At 38.9% G+C, this 19,228-nt stretch overlaps 1 protein-coding gene across 1 annotated transcript; it reads right to left on the bottom strand.

Moving 5' to 3' along the window:
- Positions 1–12,037: 12,037 nt before the first annotated feature.
- LOC110859479 (multiple epidermal growth factor-like domains protein 11) lies at positions 12,038–15,322 on the bottom strand. Its single transcript, XM_035859486.1, has 3 exons — positions 12,983–15,322; positions 12,885–12,906; positions 12,038–12,060 (listed from the first exon to the last, which is right to left on the bottom strand). The coding sequence occupies exons 1-3, from the start codon at positions 15,320–15,322 to the stop codon at positions 12,038–12,040; spliced, it is 2,385 nt and encodes a 794-aa protein (XP_035715379.1).
- Positions 15,323–19,228: the final 3,906 nt, after the last annotated feature.

Here is a 19,228-nt window from a genome sequence, read left to right on the forward strand (position 1 = left end):
GAGACTGCGGAGGAGCCCTACATAGAAAGCTGTTCAATCACACGAACAATGCGATGGTGTGAAGTGTAACCCTTCTATTGTGATGTATGTAATGCATGATGCATAATTTTAGAATTAAGTTATCCAAGTAACAGAGGTGGAGAAAATACTTTTTCAAAATACAGTATTTTGAGCTCCGTTCTTCCCTTGCATTTTATTTCCGGGGCTGTTACACCCACAAAAGGGCGAAAATCTATTTGGGAGAGACAAATATGAGTCGAAAATATAGGTTTTTTGAGAAACTAACTTTTTACCGCAGACAAAATATGATTTCATGATTTTGTAAAAAATAAAATATTTTGAACACCATATAAAGTTCATTGATTTTTAAGTTATTTGCTGACTTGGCAAACCAACACAGCCAACGCTTCTCTAGGCAGTTTGTTCGATCATTGGAATTTGACTAAATATTTTAAGTCAAAGTTCAAAAATGGGCGATTCTTACAAAGTGGATAAAGCAAACCTCACTTCTATTCGACCAGAAACATTTCTAAACCATGGAATTGGACCTCAAACTTTTTGACTAATTCTAACCACCGCACAAAGTCTCTGCCTCAAGAAAAGTTGGTTGGATTGACTTGCATAATATATATAGGTTATTCGAAAAATTTCATTATGTACAATGTGAGGGTTACACTTCACACCATCGCATTGTAAGAAATCCAGTATTAAAATAATACCAACGGATATTCAGTTATGAGTCATAACTTATAACTCTATTTACAAACTTCTCTGCATCTGGTCTATTGTTTCAAATCCGTCTAAGAGCGACCTTTGAGCCTGGAGTGATAACTTAATGGGTCGCCTTCTCCTCAAAATCCATGACTCATCAAGTTGATAACTACTCTGGGGCCGTACATCAAGGATATGATCTAGTTTTCGAGAATTATGAACCCAACCCCACGGTGTGACTCGTATGCCCCAACTCATAATTCATATGGGAACGATATCATTCCATTACCCGATCAAATTGATCACACACTATTTGCATACTCCATCAGTAAATGTATGAGCCTGCCACAAACTTTCCTATCTGAATCTCAAAAATATTTACATAATAAACATCTCGGTTTGACAGCGTTTCCTCGATGTCTTATTAAGTACTTATTTATTCAATGCATTTGTACAAAGAGTAGCACACATTAAATAATAGATACATACATGCAGCAGCCATATTCATATTGGAGGTGTGCATCGATTTTTTGGGAATTCTTACGCCACCCCTTACGTTATAATTAACATGGGAATGATAGGATGCCTTGACCCCTACCCCCCTCAAATAATCGATCGCCTACTTTTTGCACAGTCCTTTACTTATAAGTTGAAATGATAAATTTTTTAGAGTTGATTGGTCAAAGAAACGCCATATGTCGATGTGTGCTTATCATTATTTAGATACATAGAGCAGGCGTGGAAATATACGTTATAACTAAAAATTATGACGCAATTGATGCTAATTAAAATGTACCAGCTCCATTTTTTAATAAATTAAGAACACCATTGGTATCTAACAATCGGAAACATAAAATGATGCGAAACAATCGGTGGAACTCATACAAAACGCACCAACAGTGCAGAATATCCGGGAGAAATAATCATACAATTTTGACACAAAGTTTTCAAAGTTATAAATGCCATTTGGTCGCTAGTGCTCCACACGTGGTGCAAACTAATTCGGCGCGTGTACAAATTTTTCCGTTTAAATTGCATCATTGGTGCAAGAATACCTACATACAAATTATGATCTCTTTTGTCGGCTTATACAGCACCTTCGGTGCAAAGTTATATCTAAATACTTATGACAGGGTGAGCTATTTCTAACGTTACTACGGTTTATTCATGAGTCATAAATTTGCAATATTTCTGGCGTCTAGTATGCAGCAGAACTATGTACACTGATATTTTTGGGTCAACAAAACATGCAATTATCAACAATATGATAGGAAATAAATGACTGAGTATGTAGAAGTTCAATTAATACAACAACTATAAATCAAATATTATTAAGTATTAAAAATCACAGGTTTATTTAACTAACTACATAAATATATCAAATATTTGCACAACCAATGATTTTAATAATTTTCACAATTCCTACTGTTGATTGTTCAATGCTTTGAAAACGGATGAATATTTAAGACACAATCGATATGAATAGTTTAAACAAACCATAAAATATGTACTGTCAACACTAAATACATAAGTATGCAAATATATAAGAGATTCCTAGAATTAATTGTCGAGTGAAATAAGCCTCACGTAATAATCAACCAAATAAATGTGATAAATTAACTTTTGATGGTTTATACTCATGCGGATATATGTATGTTTATGCATGCATTCGTCAACTTATTAGTGATAGTGAGCGTGCATTTTTATACATTTTTGATATTACATAAATACATATTACATACAGGAATACCCGAAGGTTTTAAATGCGCCAAGATTAACAAGGTCCAAGAAGTAGCTTCCATATTTTACATATGTATGTGTGCATCCAACGAAAATATGAAATGTATTTATAATAAAATACCATTCATCACACTCCTATGGTTATGAAACCCGACTGGATAGTTTTAGTATAAATAAACCGTTGTAACGGCAGAAGTAGCTCGCCCTTTAATACTCAATGGGACATAAGTTTGACATAATCTTCAGTCAAACATAGTGTAATTTAAGCATAACCATATTTAATTTGGATGCATAAGAAAATTTGAAGGATATAATGAATGAATGGATGAAAATAATAATAATAAGAAATAAATAAAATGAAATAAAATGAATATAAATTTCATCATTTCATTATAAGTTTTGTAACTATGCTAACGTATGCTAGACCAGACAAACAGAAACAGGAGAAAAACAAATCTTGGATTTCAATATTTATTCTGCGTCTGAATTTTCTAATTCTGAATAATCGAAACGTCTCGCTCTATATTACGCAAATTCCAAATCGGAGAAGTAACTATCAAGACGGGGTCGTTAGAGGGGGAGTGACTTATCAAGAGGAGGAGAAATTTATCTGGAGGAGAAGGGGTGGAGCGACTTATCTGGAGGAGGAGAAATTTGTCAAGAAGTGGAGCGAAAGGTGAAGTAGCTTATCGAGTAGAGCATTGCAAATCGCTAAGTGGCTTATCGACAGGTACGTAACCTACGTTTATTGAGTTGGTGTTGCCCTTAGTTAGCGGGTAAATCATGCCTCGAAAACTAAGTATGAAAGAAAGGATGCGGAGAAAAAGGAAACACGAAGAGTTCCGTCGTTCTGAAGCAGAAAAAAACTCTATCTCGAAGAAATTACACAGGATGGATGCAGATATGCGACAACAAGAGCAAGAAAGGGACGCCGCAGCTCACGCTGAACTTAGGAAGATTGACATCTACCGAGAAGAAGAAAAAGAGCGGGACAGGATAAGCCATACTTCCCGCCGAGAAAATGAGACTTATCGCGAAGTGGAAAAAGAGCGGAATCGGGTGGAACATGTTTCCCGCCGAGAAAATGAGTCTTACCGCGAAGTGGAAAAAGAGCGGGATCGGGTGGAACATGCTTCCCGCCGAGAAAATGAGACTTACCGCGAAGTGGAAAAAGAGCGGGATCGGGTGGAACATGCTTCCCGCCGAGAAAATGAGTCTTATCGCGAAGTGGAAAAAGAGCGGAATCGGGTGGAACATGTTTCCCGCCGAGAAAATGAGTCTTACCGCGAAGTGGAAAAAGCCCGTAATCGAGTGGAGCATGCTTCCCGCCGAGAAGAAGATACTTACAGGAAGACGGAACAACAGCGGAATACAATCAGAAAAGCGTTTCTCGTCAAAATGCCAAAAATGATTATGATATTTTGTTCAACTCATTTCAAATTGAAATAGCTGATCAACCTAAATGGATATGCAGTTCATGCGGCGGACTTTGGTATAAAACTTCTGTGCACCCAACGACAACAGAAACCGTGCGCAAACTTCATCCCAAGAAACCGTTCGCCCACATGAAAGTAGATGGGAAGTATTTCCTATGTGGCACATGTCACGACTCACTGAAGAATGGTGACGTGCCAAGATTATGTATGTCAAACGGACTGTATTTCCCCCCAATCCCACATCAACTACAGAACATGACGACTTTGGAGGAACGCCTGGTTGCATTAAGATTACCGTTCGCGCAGATACGATCTTTAGGGAGTGACCGTCAGTACGGGATCCGAGGTGGAGTGGTCAATGTTCCCAATGACATGGATATTGTTGCTAAAGTGATACCCCGCCGATTCGATGAGACAAGTACCGTTCAAGTTCAATTAAAGCGCCGAATGTCTTATAAACATCCTTTCATGTTTCAAACTATACGGCCACATAAACTTTTTCATGCCGCCAATTACCTATTGCGTACCGAGTTGTATAGAAAGGAAAACGTATTTCTTTCATCAGACTGGGCAAACTGTTCTTCAACCGACACTGTACAATATATAGTAAACCCTAACGATGCTACCGAGAGCAATACAGACATTGAGAGCATTGAAGAAATATCTATCAGTGACAAACCCCAAACTGAAGATAACGATGCACCTTTAACGGAAACTCTAATGCAAGAAGATCAACTGATTATGGCAGTAGCACCTGGAGAAGGAACGCGCCCGCTCTCATTGCTTATGGATTTGGACGCTGAGGAGCTATCCTTCCCTTCTATTTATTGCGGAATCAAAAGAAAATTTAATCCAGATGCTAACTTGTCCTATGCTGATATTGCAAAGTCGGAACCTCGAAGATTTGACCCACGTTGCAGAAGAGCAGACAAAATATTATACAGCTACCGTCTAGTTCAAACTCACAGGATTGCTAGCAACATAAACATATGTTTACGAAAAAAGAAAAGGCGCGGTATTATAACTGCTGGGAACATGCTTAACAACGAATGTGTTCAAAACTTAGTTCAACACGATGACGGGTATCGCCTTTTGTCCAATATTGTCAACTCGCCGTCCTATTTGGAAGAAAAGAAAAAGGACGTGATGGCTATGATTCGGCAGCTGGGCCTGCCCACATTCTTCATTACAACATCTGCCGCAGAGACGAAATGGCCAGAGTTGATTTCGATGCTTCACAATAGGAAATATGGAACTGAGAATGCGTTAACCGACGAAGAAGTTTCCAATCTCAAATTCGATGCTAAAGCAGATCTCATAAGAAATGACCCCATAGGATGTGTAATGGCTTACGACAGGCGAGAGAAGGCAATGGACAAATTTCTGATCAAGCCAATTGGTGGAATATTTTACCCTTACTCGCACAAGGACTTCTTTAAGAGGAAGGAAGTGCAACAACGCGGGTCGATCCACACTCACAGAATGGACTGGTTTGAGGATGCTCCGAAATTTGACAAAGAGAATTTTTTAACACATCAAGCTTGCTGTGAATTTATTGACGAATTTATAACCTGCCGGAAAGACGAATTTGACGATATGAAAGAAGTCATGGCATACCAAATCCATAATCACTCACATACTTGTGAAGACAAGAGGCGAGGTTGTAGGTTCGGTTATCCCATTCCCCCTATGAGGAAGACAAGAATACTACTTCCATTACCTGCCTATCAAGTAAAGTTACATAAAAAAGAGTTTGCCAACATTAAAGAAAAGCTTTCCACATATGGACGACATGCAGAGGAAATTGACTTTGATACCTTTCTTCAAGAGTTGGGTTTGAATGAAGAAAATTACATACTCTCGATCCGTTCCAATCTCAGGATTCCTAAAGTGTTCCTTCGGCGTGGAACCCATGAAATCTATATAAATGCATACAATAGGAAGCTTCTCTTATGCTGGCGAGCAAATATTGACATTCAATTTGTTTTGGATCCCTATGCATGTGCTACATACATTGTAAATTACATAAGCAAGGCAGATCGAGGGGTGTCGAAACTTTTACGACAAGTAAGTAAAGAAATTCGAGAGAGGAATTATGGTTTGAAAGAACGACTAAGTTCGTTTGCCAACGCCTTTGCAAAGTATCTGCTCAGGAAGCCGCCTGTTGTTTGCTCAAAATTCCTATGACACAAAGTTCGCGTGATGTAACATTTATAAATACAAACCGGCCCGACGACCGGGTAATTTTCGTGAAACCTGCCGAAGAACTTGAGAAAATGGATGCCGATTCATCTGATATAGCACTCAAAGGTATTTTGGAACGTTATGTCGTGCGACCAAGTACACTAGATGATCTTTGCTTAGCTGATTATGTCTCAAATTACAACTTTACAAAACTATCATGTTCTCGCCGGAAATCAGATAATCCGCCGGCAGCCGTCTTAACCTTGAGCGACAATAGTGGATACATAACTAAAAGAGCGACTCCTCGAATTATTCGATATCGAAGATTCGGCCTTTATCAAGATCCGGAAAATTTTTACAGGGAACAAATTATGTTGTATGTACCTTGGCGGGATGAAAACAAAGATGTTCTTGATATTGACCATTTTTGTGTGTATCAAGACCGCTTCGATGTAATTTCACAAAAGCGAAAGGTGTACGATCCAAGTTTTCTAGAAGATGAACTGGAGGTAGGACTCACTATGGCAGAGGGAGACGAACAGACGTTTGACAATGATTTGCTTGACCACACTCCAATAGATTTCGTTGCAGAAGATCAAGATTTTGGTATAGAGTTAGGCGATTCTAATACTTCGAAATTTATGTCTATTCGTCCTCCAAAGTTGATATCAACAAACTATTATCGCAAATTACTGATAACTTTGAACGAAGGTCAGAGGAAATATCTATTGAATCTTCTACATAGCTTGAAGGGAAAGCTCGGGCAAAACTTTCACGTAATTCATGGCCAGGCTGGTGTAGGAAAGAGTAGACTAATTCATGCACTTGTTCAATGTATATTACGGATGTTTGACAAGGAACCTGGATTAAGTGGTGAAGCTATTCCCGTGCTAGTTGCAGCAGCAACGGGCAAAGCTGCATTTAATGTTTCTGGCATGACCTTGCACTCTGCTTTTAGACTCCCACCAAATCAATACGCAGGAAAAATGTCTCCACTTGATCATGGAACATGCAATACATTGAGGTGTAAGTTTGCCGCTTTGAAGGTTCTGATCATTGACGAGATTTCCTTAGTTAGCCTTAAAAACGCTCAAATTGATCAAAGGCTTAGGCAAATTTTAGGCATAGACGAACTGTTCGGAGGGGTTAGTGTGTTGGTCGTTGGCGATTTCTACCAGCTTAGTCCAGTTTTTGGGCAATTTGTTTTCGAGGATTCGAAGGAAATCTTAGGATCAATCATTGGGAATCCACTCTGGGATATATTTCGGTTATTTGAGCTCAACGAGATCATGAGACAAAAAGATGACGCTAAATTTGCAACTGCATTAAACAGACTGTCCATAGGGATGCTTGAGGAAGAAGACATTAAGATGTTCAAAAGCAGAGAAATCGGAAAAAACTTAGTCGTTCCAGGCGATGCGACATGGTTATTTTATAGCAACGCTGATTGTGATAAATTCAATCGTGAAGCAATAAGTAGAGCAGTGGGCCCACTTTACAATTCATTTGCCATAGATAGAGTTCAGGGTGGAAACATACTAAAGTCTCAACAAGCAATGTTAGAGTCAGCCGAACATTTAACTCTGTAACAAACCGGGGGTATGCCATATCATGTTGCTTTAAGAGTCGGCCTTCGTTATATGATTACAACAAACATCGACGTAAGTGATGGGTTGTTTAATGGTGCTACAGGTAAACTAAGGGGGGTAGTGGAAAAGCCATTAACAAATGGGGGGAAAGCTGTTAAACTTGTATTTATGGAATTCTCGGAGGAATTGGTAGGACAACTTGCAAGGTCGAACAATCTAGCATTGCTAAAAAAATTAGGAATTCCGTTGCATTGGACCCCAATCTTCTCAGAAACCAAACCCTTGAATAGTTTTGGGCATTATCAAGGAATGCAAATTGTTCGACGTCAAATTCCGTTGGTGGCTGCTAATGCCATTTCTATTCATAAATCGCAAAGCCTGTCAATTCCGAATACCGTTGCTAATATTCCATCCCGAGGACTAAGACGGGATGCAATGTACGTAGCCATGAGTCGTGCACCTACTTTGTCAGGACTATATATTGGCGGGACTTTTAATGCACCACGTCCAATCGACCCTTTAAGACATCTTGTGCCTTTAGACCTCTCCAGATTGCGTAAATTACCATTCCCATATTCATTGAGATATTTACCGGACCAAGACGAGCCCAATAGAATTGTATTCCACAATATTCAATCTTTCCGAGCACACTACGAAGACATTCTTGCTGACAGAAACTACACGGTATCCGATGTGCTCTGTTTTTGTGAAACCCGGACTTTGATTTCAGATGTAGTTGAGCTTCCTGGATTTTCGGTTTTTCATCGAATTGACTCGCCAACTATCCAGTCATCTATTGGAACACTGGTGTTTAAAAGTAACTCACACTGTTCAAGCATATCAGATTGTAAATTCTCACAAATAAATTTGAGTTTTAGTAAACATTTACAACTAGTTCAATGGGCACAGAAAAATGTTAGGATTTGTATGTTATACCGTAGTCCCCAGTATAGTGCGACAGCTTTTTTAAAGGACGTCTCAGATCTTTTGAGTGGCAAAAAAGGCACCCCGATGATCGTCTTTGGTGACTTTAATCTAAATTTCATGACCAAAGATGGATTCCAAATGAGGCAAATTTTCACCAAAATGGGCTTCAGATTAATAACTCCCTCCGAAAATAGTACCGACGGAAATACATGTATCGATGCATGTTTTTCAAATGTATTTGGTGTGTCCGCTTTTTTCTATGAAAGTTATTTCAGCTACCATAAGCCAATTTGTGTGACATGGCCAGATGACATACATATATTGCCATCACATGTGGAATCAGAAAGTTGTCCACAAGAAGCAGAACCAATGGAAGTAAGTTTGAGCGAAAGTGGTATAGGGCACAATACTGAACAGTCGGAAATGGACGTACAAATAGATAACGAAGATTTATCTGCAGACAATGTACTTTGCGAGCAATCACTTTCAATTCATCTCGGTATTCCAAATTTAGGAAACACGTGCTATATTAACGCAATTCTTCACTTAATATATGAGTCTGTATCCATCCAAGACTTCCTGAAAGTTAGTCGAGACCGTCTATCTCTTTGTCTAAGAGGTTTCTTTCACGCGTTACTCACCCCAGTTCCACTTTGTCAACTAAGAACTACTAGGCAAGAGTTAGTTGCATGCATGCCTTCATATCCAATTGGAATGCAGGATGACCCTCATCTATTTCTTCTTGACCTACTACAGAACTTAAGCAACTCAGGGATGTCTCTGGAAGAATATGTTGCGACGCTAGTAACCGAAGTTACGTGTTCTTGTGGGATTAAAAGCACGAGAAACGAATCATGTACTTCTCTGTCGATCGGAAGGACAGCAACGAATTTACAGGATTGCATCATAAATCATTTCATCGGGGAACAAGAATATCTCTGTGAGACATGCAAATCGGCAGGATTAGCAAATTTCAATTCCAAATTAGTATTGGCACCACGGGCTTTGTTCGTTAATCTAAAAATTTTCACAAATCGAGGCACAAAAATTCTAGAAAAGTCATTTGCATCGGATATTCTTATGTTGCCCGGCTCAGATAATGCTTACGCCTTGACGCTTATAGTTAGTCATTTGGGGGATTCCTTAAATTCAGGCCATTATGTTGTGAATTTTAGGCGTGGGAATGATTGGATAATCTATGATGATGACGAAGTCTACATTTCTAAGCACTGCGTTGGCGATGGATACATTTTCCTATACAAATCGATATAATTCCACCTCCAAAACTAACTATCTGCTAGCACTGAAACACGCTGTTCATATGCATGTTTATCATAATCATTGAAAATTGTTCTGGTAATGTTGAAACACACATTACCAGAACTAGCTCATAAAATAATACAAATTCATATGTATCTTTATCATAATCATTGCAAATTGTTCTGGTAATGTTGAAACACACATTACCAGAACTAGCTCATAAAACAGTACAAATTCATATGCATCTTTATCATAATCGTTGAAAATTGTTCTGGTAATTAAAAATGACAATAAAATTATTTGCATCACCTCATCATCCCCTCAATAATTTTAACGTATTATCGTACTGCGGCCATAGTATGCCACTACCAGCCCTTATTTAATTTTAGTGTCATATATGTATTTAATCTAAGTTTATTCAATTTTCAGATCTTCATCTTTCTTTCATTGGTTCAATCGGAATATCCAAGTTATTTGATTGGTTCACTAATTGATTTTTTCAGATTCAAACGATACGTCAAGGTTCAAAGTTACCCAAGTTCGTCTAAAAAAGGTAGGTGTATTTTATTGCATTTTTGCAATGAAGTCATCGAGATTAGGGTGTCCCAAGTCATTAATAGTGTCTCATTTGAGTGCACTCCTGGTCGGAGTTAAGTACAAGGAAATTATTTCCCAAATGAGATACTGACTGGGACAGGTAGTGGCATCTAATGGCGGCTGGCTCATATGCATCCCTATCATACCCTTGGTTCCTATGCCCTATCATACCTCTGGTTCATATGCATCTCCATCATACCCTGGGTTCATCAAATTGCTCTGGTAATGTTGAAGTATACATTACCAGGGCCCAGATGCGATGTAAGATGTCATGGGTTCATAAATAGAAATCGCACTGGGTCGTAACCTGCTGGTTACCTGATGAACGGGAGTAGCGACCTGTCTTGGGCTTAAAGAGAGCCGAAACCCAGTTGGTGTTGTGTATAGCTTTGCAATGATTTGAAAATAAATGCATGTTTTTGATATAATTTTGCATCAATAGTGAAAAATAAGCGGGGAATATAGATCCATAAAATTGACATAATTTCGACTTTTTCTTGGTAAAAAAGGGAGACAAATTGTATCCAGATACTCTGCACTTTTGGTGAGTAACATAAAAACATAAAAAAACTTGACGTCAAAAGTCATAGGTGTTTCTTTCGGTTCTTCTGCACTTTTTGTGCGTTTTTCACCTATTCCATCAATTGTTTGGCACCATTTTGAGTCGCCGCTTGTAACCGTTGTAACGGTGGAAGTAGCTCACCCTGTGAGAATTATTTTGACATAATTGTCCACCAATGGTGCAGAATAGACGAATAAAATTGATATGCAATTTTGGTATAAGTTTGCATTAATGGTGCAGAACAAGCGGAAAAAATATATACATAATTGTGACATAATTTTGCGCCGATGGTGGAAAATAAATGAAGGAAAACAAACAGTAATTTTGACATGAAATATTGGCAAATTCATAGTAAAAATTATAGTCATTTCTTTCGGTTCTTCTGCACTTTTTGTGCGTTTTTCACCTATTCCATCAATTGTTTGGCACCATTTTGAGTCGCCGCTTGTTCGATACCAGTGGTGCTATTAAGTCTGTCACGAACGTGAATAAGTCGCAGTAATTAGCATCAATTGATGCAAAAGAGTCGTTAACAGACAGACAGACGGACAGACAGACAGACAGACGGACGGACAAGAGGAATTCAATAGCTCCTCTGCTACGCAGGGCGAGCTGATAATGTATGAAGAACTAATTATTCTCGCATGTTCATGAGTATGTATCTACTCAATCCATACTTTTTGACCATATGAGTACGTAGCTTGATTAAAAATTCGATTAGATTACTTTTAATCAAATGTTTAATCTTGTATTCCAAATATATATCGTTGTCGTAGCCACCTCGAAGTCATCGTTGTATGCAGATTGTATGTGTGAACTACATTGTATGTAGGTTACAAATGGCTAAATCGATATGAAAAGAAATGGACGAAAGTGAACTGGAATAGAGTTATTATAATCTGTTACATACAAACGTTTATTATGGACATACTTACATATGTACATATATAATTTCTCGTGACGCAATCAAATGTACTCTTACAACCTACATACTATATAAAAATTTACCTGAATATGTAACCTGAATTTTGCTAATTCTGCATTAGTAACAATGCTGAAAGTATTATTAAATTGTAATGTAACAATATTATTTTACGATAATATTACCTATTTGTAAATACATAAATTCAAAGTTGATGGATGTACTTTTCTACATTCAAAGCTTACTGCGGGCAGTACTCTACTTTTAAAAATCTCACCATAATCACTTAATCGGCTAAATAATCTAATTAAGTAACATTAATTGAAATTTAATCCCACTAAATTAATTGACAAATAAGACCTAGCAAATATGTCTCCGCTTATTTTAATCCATATCAAAATTTAATTAGTCCTGGTAAATATTACAGAATACGTATTTCAAATATGTTTAAATTAGTTAATTGTACTGCATATGTTTACGTATTAAAATATAAACTCAATATTGCAAAATGTCCAGGCATGAAGTCAATACAAGACCCAGGAATAAAAGCATATTTGAAAAATAGGTAACCCCTCCGCTACAGATGTCTAGGAATTTATGTTTGCTAATTGTGCATTGACATGTGCTCGTTTTTACGTCACAATGCGATAACCCCTCGATGGAAAGTTGGCACTGTATATCAGCAAGACACCTTCCCCCAATAAATATCTTTTCGTGACAACTTTGTTCGAATTGAAAAGCCGCTTCAATACAAGTGTAGAGTTCCAGACCTGGTTGACAGTAAGTGAATTCATTTCTTAGGACGCATTCCTGGGAGAAATTGCACCTTCCAGTCAATGGGATGGGTGTGTAACATCTACTCCCCAGAAACGATGTCCCATCTCGACACCGACATACATTATTTGTGCATCTTGCTTCCGGTCCCATAAGTGAAATGCATTGGGAATTTGAATCACATTCTCCATCGATATTGGTCGGCTATGAAACAGAATTTGACGTATAATTTTAAACTTATCAGACTTCCGAGCTTAATAAGTTGGTATATATATTTTACCGGCAAACATTTCGTTCCGTCATCACCTTCAACCAGCTCCGGGAGGCAGGAAGATTTCGATTCGGTACAGCTGGATCCGTTCCCAATCCCTGCAAGACACTGGCTATCTTCTTCGCAATCCTCGTTTAACCTGTAAACAATCTGCAAGCAGCCATCACTGGCCAGGTTCTCGGTGTAGTCCTCGATGCAGCTACACTTAACTCCGTCGCATTCTGTGTTATTGAGGTGGTCACATTGAATCTGGGACTCGCACGGTGAGTCAGAAACGTCCTCCGGGACTTTTAAACATTTTGACAAATCCTCGGCAGGAAGCCATCCTTCGCCACATGTACATTGTAGCTCCTCACATTCGCTTCCTTCCACTAGGTGGCAGTGTTCCGTGGAAAAACATGTGTCGTTCTCGTATAGCGCTGTCGGTTTTAAGAAACATTCAAAATCCCAAAGGAAAAAATCTATTGTGCATTCACAACTAGATGTCGTGCTGTTGCATTCTGCGCCATAAATGTTTCTACATTGCTCGGTATTCGGGATGCAGGGATCGTGCAGGTTTTCCAGGAAGGGAACACACCGCAAGGCTTCTGGATCTTGAAAATGTTCCGAGTTGCAGGTGCAGGTTAAGTTTTCAGCAAGGCAGGTCGATCCTCTTATTTTCCCGCACTGTTCACTATCTGGCTGACATGGGGCGTAGAGCGACTCGACATACGGGAGACAGACCGGTTGATCTGGGTGTAACACATAATCCTCTGGATTACATTCGCAGGTTTTAGACAAAATGGAACAAACTGAGCCTAAAATTTTACTGCATTGGTGCGTGTTGGGAATGCATGGGTCAAACAAATTAGCCGTGTATGGGACGCAGTCTAAGGAGTCTGGATTCTGGAAGAAGGTTTCTGAGTCGCAGATGCAGGTCGAGTTTGCGACGTTGCAGATGGATCCTGTTATTTTAGAGCATTGTTCACTCCCTGGTTGACAAGGAGCGTAGAGGACGTCAGAAAATAGCAGACACACCGGTTGATCTGGATGTTCTACATAATCCATTGGGCTGCATTCGCAAGTTTCTGATAGAAGGGAACAAGTAGCTCCAAAAAGTTTAACACATTGTTCCGTGTTAGGAATACATGTGTCGTGCAAATTAGCTCTATAAGGGACGCACTCTAGTCCTGTCGGGTTCTGAAAGAAGATTTGTGGGTCGCAGATACAGGTGGAATTACTATCTGTGCAAATGCTACCCGGAATCTTATCACATTGGATAGTTCCCGGGACACATGGGTCGTATAAGGTCTCAGTAAAACGCAAACATGTCCGACTGGAGACTTGCTCAAAGTACGTATCTTCTGGGAGACATTCACATGTATTTAGGTCTGGGTGACAGTCGGAACCGGGGATATTTTTGCAATGGTTCAGGTCTGGAAGACAATTGTCATGGAGCTGGTAACGGTATGGAACACAAATGGTAATATTTGGATGCTCCACGTACACAGTTTCTTCGCATTCGCATGTTGCCAATACTTCGTCGCAAACCGAGCCGAATATATTCTTGCATTGATCGGTAAATGGGAGGCAGCTCTCATGTAGCTCTGACAAATAATGAGCACAATTTGGATAATCTGGATTTTGAAAATAATCGCCTGGATCACAAATGCACGATGAGTTCGCAGGTGAACAAAAAGCCCCAAAGACGTAGGCGCATTGTTCTGTGAATGGCTCACATAGCTCATACAGCCGGTCCGCATACTTCAGGCAACGGTTTTCCGTCTCATGTTCAAAATATACCCTTGGAGGCAAACACTCGCATGTCTTTAGTTCCTGATGACAGTCGGAACCAGGGATGTTTTTGCAATGGTTCAGGTCGGGCAGACAATTGTCATGTAGTTGGTAGCGGTATGGGACACAGATCGTAATATTTGGATGCTCCACATACTCAGTTTTTTCGCATTCGCATGTGGCTAAGACTTCGTCGCATACTGACCCAAAGATATTCTTGCATTGGTTTGTGTTTGGTAGGCAACTTTCATGCAGCTCTGTTAAATATTGCGCACAATTTGGGTAGTCTGGATTTTGGAAGTAGTCGCTTGCATCACATATGCACGTTGAGTTCATAGGGGAACAAAAAGCGCCAAAAATAAAGGAACATTGTTCCGTGAAGGGTTCACACGACTCGTAGAGCGTGTCCGCATACTTGATGCAACGGTGCTGATGCTCATGCTCAAAATATACGGCTGCGGGTAAACATTCGCAAGTGGTTAGGTTCTGGTGGCAGTCAGCACCCAGGATATTTTTGCAATGATTTAAGTCAGGGAGACAGTTGTCGTGGAGTTGGGAACGATACAGGACACACATCGTAATATTGGGATGCTCCACGTATCCTGTTTCTTCACACTCGCACGTTGCAAGTGATTCATGACATGTTGATTCATATATATTTTTGCATTGGTCAGTAAACGGAATACAATTCTCATGCAGCTCTGTTAAATATTGAACGCAATTAAGGGAGCCTGGATTTTGGAAGTAGTCTGTCGAATCGCAAATGCCGTTGAGTTATCCGAGGAACAAATTGCCCCAAAAATAAGATCACACTTCTTCGTTGAAGGTTCACAGGTCTCGTAAAGTGCTTCTGAATACTTTATACAACGCCTCTGTGTCGGGTGCTCAAAATATTCGCTTAGCGGTAAGCATTCGCAAGTGGTTAGATTCTCGTGGCAGTCAGCACCCGGGATGTTTTTACAATGATTTAGGTCAGGAAGACAGTCGTCATGGAGCTGGGAGCGATACGGGACACATAGCGTAATATTTGGATGTTCCACGTATCCTGCTTCTTCGCACTCACACGGTGCCAGTGATTCGTGACATGTTGAACCATATATATTTTTGCATTGCTCAGTAAATGGAAGACAAGTCTCATGAAACTCTGTTAATTATTTAACGCAATTAAGGGAGTTCGGGTTTTGAAAGTAATCACTAGGATCGCAGATGCACGTTGAGTTATCTGATGAACAAATGGCCCTAATAATAAGGTCGCATTGTTTCGTTGAAGGTTCACACGTCTCGTAGAGGACTTCCGTATACTTGATACAACGCCTCTGTGTCGCATGTTCAAAATATTCTTCTAGCGGTAGACATTCACAAGTAGTTAGGTTCTGGTGGCAGTCAGCACCCGGAATGTTCTTGCAGTGGTTTCGATCTGGAACACAGTCGTCATGGAGTTGGGTTCGATAAGGGACACATAACGAAATAGTGGGGTCCTCCACGTACCCCGTTTCTTCGCACTCACATGTGGCCAGGGTGTTGTGACACACCGAGCCGATTATATTTTTACATTGGTTAGTATTAGGAAGGCAACTTTCATGCAGCTCTGTTAAGTATTGAGCACAATTTGGAAAATCTGGATTTTGAAAGTAATCTCCAGGATCGCAGATGCAAGTTGAATTCACGGTTGAACAAAATGCTACAAAAACATAAGCACATTGTTGCGTGAAAGGTTCGCACGGCTGGTAAAGCGCATCCGCGTACTTCAGACAACGCCATTCCCTCTCATGCTCAAAATATTCCCTTGGCGGTAAGCATTCGCAGGTGCTTAATTCCTTGTGACAATCTGAACCTAGTATATTTTTGCATTGCTGCGTCTCAGGAAGACATGCTTGGTGAAGTGTGTTCCGATATGGGAGACAATTAGGTTGGTCAGGGTGCTGGAAATGAGATGATGCGTCGCAAGTGCAGGTGCTATTAGATGGGTGACACACAGTGCCGGGTAGTCGGGCACATTGTTGACTGCCTAGGATGCAAGGGTCGTACAGATTACTTACATATTGAAGGCATGTGGCAGTATGCTGGAAAAAGTCAAGGTCAGCGTCACATAGACAGGTGTTAGAAATCATAAGATTATAATTTTAGGCAGACTATGGTAGTCATGAAAATATGAATGATTGGAGGCAGTTTGTTTGGTTTGTGTGCTGCGTGGTTGAATACGCACTTGCTTTTTAGTATTGGGTGAGTGAACATGTTAATTTTTGAGTGTTCAATTAAATAAATAGTTAAAGTCAAAGTTTCCAGTTATCCAGTTCTCTCGTCAATTTAATTTCATCCCTCGACTCCAATCACATTTAGGAGGTGACTTTACAACGGGTAGTTGCATTGAATAGTCCTCACAACAGGTGTTTGTTGTTGCATTGCAAATTGCATTAGGTAGCCGGGAACATTGCGTTGTCCCAGGAACGCAGGGATCGCCAAGGGTTTCGCCATATTTAAGACAAAGACCAGGTTGGGAGGGTGATTCAGACGCATCAGTTGAATCACATTGACAAATTAGCTGACCTGGGCTTATTTCTTGGCAGGAGAGAAATTTGGTGGGATCGCATAAATCCGGAGTGCGAATACAACGTTCTCCATATTCAAGGCAGGTCACAGGAACGAGGGAAACTGCCGCCAGAATGAGATGGATTGCATTCATTGTCTGAAATTAAAAAACACACGGTTGCAAAAAACTTATTATGAGCCATTAATACATGCCAAAATTTCATTAATTAAGAAGTTCAGAATTTATTTGAATCTAGAAAGTAGGGGACAATCATCGTACGTTCGTTTTTGATATGCCACAAATTTTAGCATTGTTCCAATGCTTAAAAATTTAATTGGGAAAAACGAACTTTCATATTTTTCTAGTTTTCCATTAAATGGAAACCTCTGATTAACAAGTTGGAAACGCGAGAAGATTAATATAAGTACGTACAAATTTGAAGTTGAAATCACAACTAGAACTCGGAAATTAATAAATCGTTAACATGTCAACAACTTCATAGGCGCACTTATTGGTATATATTAAAGCCTAGTTAAGTAATCTCTTTTAAATTTAATACTGATGTTTCAAATTTATTTCGCCTAAACCTTGTTTTTTGGTATATTTTACAAATAAATTTAATTAAAAATTTCACAACTCAAATAAGTCGTTAACGCTCAAGTTGGAAAATTTGAAACAATTCTCACAAGCCAGTATAGAAACGAGGAACAATATCTGCATGGTTTACATACACTTATGTTCGATGTATAAATTAAAATTAACGGAAATTCCCCACGCTATTTTAAAATATAAAGTTTAACCTTCATCTAATTATGTAAATAACATTTCAAAAATCTACTTCGTAGTCGTAGTTCTATTTTATAAAACTTTGAAGGACTAGTGTAAATTTTTATTATTAAAATATTATTCGTCATCTTTGTACTATCTAGTTTGTCGCAATCATTTTGTATTTTAATATTTGTATGTAAAAGGGTGATTTGCGTTAGCAACTTATTAATTAGATTTATGTTTAAAATATGTCAATAACTAACGAAAAATGTTATTCTCGACAAAAGAAAATCTTCAAACCCCAATATCTAATTTTCTAATCGTAGACTTAAATTTTTTAAACAACTTGTTGAATAAATATATGTATGTAAATACGAAATATAAAATTAAATAACATGATAAGATACTATTAATCGCTTAACTTACCCAAGCTTTACAATTGCCCATGTGGATCTCTAATTGTTCAGTTGAATCACAATACTTTAAAATATATTGTCCTAGTTAAAATTAGCAACTATTGTCCAAGAGGACAAAAATAGTAATAAATGTAAATCCCAAATCACAGCAAAATTGGTCTCGTAGGTTTAAGGTATTAAGATGTTGATGCTGCAGTGGCTCAAATTAGTCTGATTCAAGCGTACAACTATCTTTTTACCTTACTCGCGGCTAATATTTAATCCATGACAGCCTAATCATCGGCATTTGTCATAAACTAAGCTCTCAATTACGTTGATGGACGAAGTGCCAAATGTGTAAATATGTGAGTGTTTTTTGTAGTAACAATGGTAATCTCTGCATGTGTATGTTAGACTGCACATTTTTAGAATGACAACATTAATAAATTTCTACCCCATGCCTTACACCCAAACTCATGATACATACATGTTCAGCCTCATTTTAATCGTTTTAGTTTTTAGAAAAAATTACCTCGTTGCAGTATGCATCACGTGTTTATATATCTATATTATAAGCTGGAAATGTTTGTCGGGGATGGAAGTGAAAGGAATTTTCCGTGACGGAAGTGAAAGTGGAGAAAGTGATTTGCATATCAACTCTTTTGGGAAGCTGATAAGTCAGTTATCCAGGATTTGCTGGTTAGCTTATCAGGAAGGGAAGTTAACGGAAATAATTAAGTGCGGTTGTCGCTCTGCTGGGGGGAATAATTGGTTAAATCCATTTTGGCT

Source organism: Folsomia candida, unplaced genomic scaffold, assembly GCF_002217175.1.
Source record: "Folsomia candida strain VU population unplaced genomic scaffold, ASM221717v1 Fcan01_Sc026, whole genome shotgun sequence".
Classification (NCBI taxonomy): domain Eukaryota; kingdom Metazoa; phylum Arthropoda; class Collembola; order Entomobryomorpha; family Isotomidae; genus Folsomia; species Folsomia candida.

Bases quoted from the DNA above. Each gene is read 5' to 3' on its own strand.
- LOC110859479 (XM_035859486.1), bottom strand. From the start codon at position 15,322: ATGTGTGTCCTGTATCGTTCCCAACTCCACGACAACTGTCTCCCTGAC. The intron at 12,907-12,982 runs GTAAAATATATA...TCTGTTTCATAG, and splicing joins ACGGAACGAAATGTTTGCCG to CCGACCAATATCGATGGAGA. The intron at 12,061-12,884 runs GTGATTCAAATT...TAATACTTTCAG, and splicing joins GACCAATATCGATGGAGAAT to CATTGTTACTAATGCAGAAT.